General features: G+C 42.3%; 1 protein-coding gene across 1 annotated transcript in view; it reads right to left on the bottom strand.

Moving 5' to 3' along the window:
* Positions 1 to 7,557, bottom strand: part of Pptc7 (protein phosphatase targeting COQ7) — a 39,569-nt gene extending 32,012 nt beyond the window's left edge. The window contains exon 1 of the mRNA XM_013144814.3: positions 7,012 to 7,557. Within this exon, the coding sequence (XP_013000268.2) occupies positions 7,012 to 7,249 (238 nt within the window). The 5' untranslated portion in view covers positions 7,250 to 7,557. The remainder of the gene's footprint in view (positions 1 to 7,011) is intronic.

Raw genomic sequence — 7,557 nt, forward strand, 5'->3', positions numbered from 1 at the left:
ACTTTCTGAACAGGTGTTAGCTTTTTGTTGCTGTCTGTCTGTTTTTGAGTCAGAGTCTCACTATGTAATCCAGGTTGGTCTTAACTCACAGCAATCCTCCTGCCTCAGCCTCCCAAGTGCTTGCACTTGGGATTAGAGGCATGCACTACCACACCTGGCTAGGTGCTTCTTTTACAAGCACAAAACAGAATCATTTATTTCAAACCACCAGACTCATAAGCAAGAGACGTAGGTTCTAGTCCTGTGTCAACCTTACTATTGGTCAACTTTATAAATGAGGGGAGAGATTCAGATTAAGCTAAGAATGCCATTTCAAAGAATTACAAAGATTTAAAACAATACAACATAGCAGGGTGTTGTGGTGCATGCCTGTAATTCCAGCACTCAGGAGGCAAAGGCAGGAGGATCGTAGTGCATTCAAGTCACTCTAGGACATCACATTCATTCTCTAAAAAGTATCTGTCTCTGTCCTGAATCTACCCTAAATCTTGCTTGGGATCTTATTCAAAAGCACTTAGCATTTATTTTTTTCTTCTTTAAAACTTTTAAATTAAATGTGAAGAAGTGTGCCAAATGTCAGATCAAATTTAAATGAGTAAAAAACTTCTGTGTTAACTGCTTCTGCAGTTGATCAGCTTTTGCAAAATATGGATTGTATGATTTTGTGGGAAATTTTTAACAATAAGAAAAATGACTTTAGATTTCAGGGAGACAGAAAACTCAAGATTTTTAAAACATGTAACAACTCCCAAACAAAACAAATACATAAGTTTTAGTACTAAAGTAAAAAACAAGAAGGTGAGGCACTACTTCTTAAAAAGAGACCAAAGGGTGGGGCAGGGACCAAAGTTTAACAACTAATTTTGAAAGGCAAATTCACATGGTACACTATTTTTAATTGACTAAAGTCAAATTACCTTAGAAATAAAAGTGTTAACTTACTTTTCCAAAGCATTTTCCTGAAAATTCTCAACCTCAAGCACTAGGGAAGGCCTCACTAAAAGGCACTGGGGACAGATATAAAATGAACTTGACATTTAGATTGAACTTGACATTAGTCTTTGATCTATCCAAAGGACACAGCTGTAGGTCATACAGATGGGACTTGGTGTGGTACTTCTGGAGCCACACACAGGTACAAACTCCACTCAGACGCTGCGGCAGCCACTGAGGTTATGAATTGCCTAGATTTGTAAAGCTGGGCTAAAGTTCAGAGGACCGTCTCCTCCCACCCCTGCTCCCCACTCCAGCAGCTTTCATCTGTGACTTACCTTCTGCTACATTTCAAACTTCTTTATGAATTCATCCAGAATCCTCCAGAGATTAACAAACTGAGAGAGGATGGAATTTAAGAACATTTAAAACTAAACCAAAAAACTCTAGGAGGTAGACTTGTAAACAAGGTAACCCACCCAGAAACTATAAAAAAGGTCAGACATGCCTTTTAAAATAAGGATTACAGTTATTTTATTAAAAGTCCAACTATATAGCATAATTTAAGACAAAACAAAATCAAAAAGGATGCAGTAGGCACTATATATTAGTATATTTTAAAAATAAAACAGCAAATTTCCTCTATCAGTGACCCTTAATCTTATTAGAGAATGACAGAACACTTAGCAAAGTCAGACAGTAACCGTTAGGGACTCCTACAGCCTATCTCTGTACGGGTCCCAGATGGCCCTTTTACTAAACTGGCAATTGTCACACTTCCTTAGCATTCCTCAAATTCCTCTAGAAAGCACACAGACTATTATGAAAGAAGGCATACTTAAAGTACTGATTGATCTCAAACTTACATATTTGAAGCAATTTTAAACTCCCTTTATAAATTATACATTAAAACTACATGTCTTGCAAAGTTTAAGAACTACAATATGGGGCACTGGGAATTTAGCTCAGCCAGCACAAGGTCCTGAGTTCCAATCCCCAGTACAAAAAAAAAAAAAAAAAAAAGAATTACAATATGATCCCTCAATTCCACTTGCGGGTATATATATCCAGGAAAATGAAGAACATTATGTCCGTATAAAAACTTATACACAAACGTGTACATAACACCAGTGGCTATCACTGAATAAACGGACTAATAAAATGTGGTACATTCATACGATGGAATGTTATTCAGCCATAAAAAAGGATCAAGTACTGACACACATCAAGTACTGACACATGAACTTAGAACAAATTATGCCAACGGAAGGCTAAACACTCTATGATTTTATTTACATAAGATGCTCAGAACAAGCAAATCCAGAGACAGAGTCTACTTTCTGTTGCCAGGAACTGGAGAAAGCGGTATGAGAGGGGACTTGCTAATGGGTTGGGTATTCTTTTACTGGGAGATAAAAATGTTCTAGAACTACACAGCGATGGTGTTTGCGAAACTGTAAATGTAAAAATTATGTACCAGTACAGTTTAAAAGGTGAATTTGTGACATCTAAACTATACAGCTTGGTTTTTAAAACACTGATCAAGGTCATGTTTGCCATCAACAGGTAGGTTGGATTGAAATTAAATTTTAAGAAAATTATGACTATATAGTAATGAGAGTGTTTTCTTAGCATGACTTAAAGTCTAACTAAAATCCCAAAGCAGGGCCGGGGATTTAGCTCAGTGGCATAAGCTCAGTGGCAAGTGCAAGGTCATGTGTTCAATCCCTGTACAAAAAAAACAAAAACAAAACAAAATCCAAAGGGGACTTTTTGAAAGGCCAAAATTAATGTGTGCACACTTTTCACATAAAAGTGGCTACTTTCATTTCCTAAATAAAACTTAGATCAACTTATTGTTCACATAATCTTTATACCTTTAAGTTTTTGAGGCTGGCAAGATTTATCAAACACAAAAGAGTTCAAAATCCAGGTCACAATCAAAAACCATACCCAAAGGCTAGAATACGAAGTCCCAAGTCAAACCAAGCTTAAACAAATATCCCAGTTTTTGAAGAATTGTTTTTTAAAAGATTTTTTTAAAAGTTGTAGTTCTGCAATACACAAATCCAACTTGAAAACAGTATTTTAACAATATTCAGAGGCCAAAATTTATATGGCATAAATATTGCTGCCGTTTAAAATTAAGCGGTTTCTTTAAAAAGAGTGGTTTCTATAAACTGTGGTGTACTATGCAGAGGAGTTTTTGTCACATTTCAGTTATGAGTCAGAGTGAATTAAAAGTTACACACACTCCTAATTGGAAAAAGCATTAGAAAGACAAACAGTACCAGGAGACAGACTGGTTCAGAATTCACTTATCTTATCAAGAAACCTTGACCAGTGGTATACGGAAAGAGAGCTGGATGGAGAAAATAGGCGGGGCCCCGTGGAGTAACTCTAAAATCATTTAGGGTTTCTGCAGGCCTCGTTTTCCCATCAGCAACAAGAATGAACTGGATTCCAAAGTTTCTAAGTCTTAACAATTCTCAGCAGTCTTTGATTCTATTGTTAAATAGCTTAGGGCTGCAGGATGCCTAGTGAGTAGCTGGGCAGTTCTCACATCTATGTACCTAGGAAGCTATATAGAGAGAAAGAGGACTGGAGATTAGCCCCGGGGAAGTAGGAACAACATGGCTCTTGTGGGTACTGATTTACTCCTGTTGGACTTAATTAAGATACAGCAGCTTTGCCAAATTTCCAGGGGATAGGAGTGGTTCCTACACATCACCACACCCACCATAGTTAGTTTTTCCTAAAAGAAATTCAGTGGGGATTACAAAAATGTTGTAAAGTACCAAGTACTTTTAGTCACTGCATGACTAATATAGGACAGATCAATTCTAAATTAAAGAAACAAAACAGCATTTTCCTTGTCACACAGAAGAAATACACAGCTTTCATCCCTAACAGTTAAGGAGTCCCAAATGACCACAGTGAACAATCCAACTTGCACAGATACTTAGCAATAAATATGTTGTCAATCCAAAGAAAAACATTACCTATACAACTAGAAGATTCAAAAGCACGTACGTTTAACATAATTATTCAACACTGCCTCTTTAAAATTCTTTTGGTATTGCAGACTGAACCTGGGGTCTTAATTCTGAGTTACATCCCAGATATTTGTTTATTCTGAGACAGGGTCTAGATAAATTGCATAGGCTGGGCTGAAACTTGCGTAATTCTCTCAGCCTCCAGGGTACTGGATTATAGGCATGTGCCACCATGCCCAGCTCAAAAGAGCCTTTCAATGCAATGCAGGTTATAATCCCAACTTCTAGAACTGAAAGCAGTTGTAAATACTCACTTGAGATTTATCAATTTTCACAGCAAGAGATAATCAGATCAATGTGTGATGGGGTAATGATGGTAAAATTAAAGTCACCATCACATGAACTGGATTAGGAAGTTATTTCAGGTGACTCCCAAGACGGCTTTCTGGAAGAGCTCCTCCACAACAGGACAGTCCTGGAGAACCTGTCCCTCACTGTCCCCATCCCTGCCATGTGCACATGTGTGCGTGGGATCTTTGTCAAGTCTGGCTGACCATCACTCCTTGGTCACACAAGCAACATGTGTCTGCTTTTGCTGATGGCACTCCTTTAGGAAAGGTACAGAGCTGGAAATCTCAACATGAAATGTATGCATGGACCTGTAGGTAGGTGGCACATAGGCGAACTACATGTAGTCAGTGAAGCCCCAGAAAGTATCTGTGAACTTCTGTCTCTGTGCACGTTTCTGGGAAAGTGAGCCTCTGGGTAACCAGAAGATGCAAACCAAGGTATCTTGAGCCACTGTACAGTTTAGTTAGATATAAAACAGAAGAAGCCTATGGAGTGTCATGTAAATGAGAGGAAGAAACACGTGTTATCAGAGTTGCTATCTTTTAAAGCAGAAGGAAAAATATGATTTGATCCTACAGTCAGAAGCTGTACTCGTATAAAGGTCAAGTGATCCTCTCCCTTCCTCCTATTCTAGATAAGGAACACAAGACTCATGGTAAGCACCAACCAAAAATCACAAATCTCAGAGCTACTACTAAGTGGCAAAGCTGAACTTCAAACTAGGCTTGGTTTCTGCCAGAATACCAGAGCATGAAACCATGTTTATAATTCATAGATTCTGGTTCTGGCCATAATTTTTCCCATATTACTTAATGCCACTCCACTATGAAGGTAGCATTTTAAAATTTTAAAATCAAGTTTTGGCATAGGAATTTGATACATTTAAACTTCCTAACTATCTGAATTCACAGATAGCTCCAGACTATATATACTGCTTTCTCCAGTACATATATACCTATTAGAAAGCTACTCAGAATGTCATGCAATTTTTAAAACTTATTAACTATTTCTAGAATCTTTCCCTATCACATTTTTGGATCTCATTTAGGACCATGCAAAATTTAACTCTTGTGAGGCAGACAGGACTCTATTCCAAAATCATTAATGAAATCACAGCTCTTTCACAAAAACCTATTTTATACGCAGATTTACAGAAAAGTTTAGTGGCTCATGACCCTCTATCCTGCTGTATGATGACTCCAACTGTAGATATTTTTTTTAGTAGTGGTTGTGCCAAGTATCAAACAGAGGTCCTTACACGTTAGGCAAGCACGCTAACCACTGAACTACACTCCCACACTAGTACTTTAAAAGCAAAACAGGTCACAAGCTTATTGAGTAAAGTATTTCTATATGTGGCATAAAAAGTTACTGACAGTCTCTCAAAAGAGATAAATCTCTCAGGCTGTCTTCACAGTGGTTCCTATAATCTGAACTTGTAAACTCCCTGATGCTCTAAGGAGTCTCTCAAAATATTGACACTATTAATGTCAATAGTGTTGTCTAAATATTAAATCATTTTTTTAAACCTATGTAATGAGGTTATTGTAAAACTGAGAACAACCTTCTATAGCTTCATGTAGTAAAACCAAAGCTAGTAGGCAGTTATTCTGAGATCAGATTAAAAAATAATTACTGTCATAAAAAAACTTACAGAACCATTTGTTCCAATGCCAAACTTTACCTTGCCATGTAACAACCTGAAATAACCAAAAACCAGATCTCACCAGAGGAAACAAAAGAGACATTAGAAGCTAAATTCAATGACAGCGTGTCCTTCAACTTCAAAGGAAGTGCTTTATTTACCAAAGGAGCGTTAATGGCAAACAATTCTGTGGCATACATAGAACCTCCAAAGATGTGCCTTCCCGGGAAGTTTCGCATTGCTTGTGAACTCCAGCCCTTTCAGAACGCTGACTTCCTTCTCCCACTCCTCAAAGGTGCAACTAAAACAGGCCTTGGGAGCACGTGTGGCCTGGACCAATTCTCAAAGCCTTCTTGGCAGCAACCTGCAGGCTCGACTATTCTATTTTGGGTCAAGGGGACTGTCTGCCGCCCCAAGTGACCTCAAGTGGTCAAGATCATTTTGGGAGAAAGCACTGCTCCATATATATATATATATATATATATATATATATTTTTTTTTTTTTTTTTTTTTTTTTTTTGCACCAGGCCATTAAGCCCCTACTTCGAAGAGTCCGAAAATGCTGAAGATGCGGTCACGATAGAGGCGGCGAAAAGAATGCGGCTGGGCTGTCTCGGGGTGAAGGGCTCGGAAGAGTCTGGTCTGTTTGGGGTCCCGCTGCAGGTGCCAGGCCGCGGCGTCAGGAGCACGCAAGGAAACAGGGATCCCCGGGGGAGCCAGAGAAAAGAGGGAGGGAACCAACGGGAGGTTAGGAACCTGCAGGTGTCTCCCAGAGAGGACAGGTCGCCCGAGGCTGACAAAGCCAAATGAGTAATAAGAGTGCGGCTTTGGATGGGGACAGCCTGGTCACATTCTCAGGCAATGACCTTGAGCACGTGGCTCCACGGCTCTGCGCCTCAGTTTCCTCCTCTCTAATCTAGGGAAGGAGGGTTTGTTCGGAAGGGGAAAACGCGCCTCGGAGCGCTTGGCGCGGCGCCGGGATGCCAGCGCGCGCTTCCCGCGTGTGCGTGCGGGGAAGCGGGGAAGCCCGCGCCGGGAGTCCCCGGAGGCGGACCCGGGGCTAGGGGGACCGGGCCCGGGACTCACCGAGCACGTCGGCGGAGCGGTGCCGGGCCACGAAGCACGCGTCGTCCCCGTAGCATGCGCCCTTCTTGAGAAGGCCCTTACGGAAGTCCTTGCCGAAGCCGCAGCCTGCCGTCACCAGCCCGTAGTCACCACCGCTACTGCCGCCGCTGCCGCCGCCTCCGGCCCTGGGGTCGGTCTGCGACAGCCCGCCAAGCACGGCGCGGGCCACCAGCCGCCCGTACGAGAGGACAGAGAACATCGCCGCCGCCGCCCCCCCGAGGAGGCGGGGGGCCGGGGAAGCAGGAGAACGCGGAGGCCCGGAGCCGGTTCTTTCCTCAGCCGCAGCTGCGCCGCCGCCGGGGCGCTCCTCAAGGCGGCGCGCAGTGGCCGCCGCCGCCCCTGCCGTGTGCGAGGCCCCGCGCGTCGGGCAGGACAAGAGCCAGAGCGAGGTCAGAGCCAGCGGGTCCTCCACCTAAGCCCGAGAGGGGTCCCAGCTGCAGCCGCCGCTGCCGCCGCCATCTTCCGCTCCACTAGCGTGTTCCGGGCCGCGCCGGCAGCGCCGCCCCC

Source organism: Cavia porcellus, unplaced genomic scaffold (genome assembly GCF_034190915.1).
Source record: "Cavia porcellus strain 051 isolate PalLab524CR breed Dunkin Hartley unplaced genomic scaffold, mCavPor4.1 scaffold_16, whole genome shotgun sequence".
Lineage (NCBI taxonomy): Eukaryota > Metazoa > Chordata > Mammalia > Rodentia > Caviidae > Cavia > Cavia porcellus.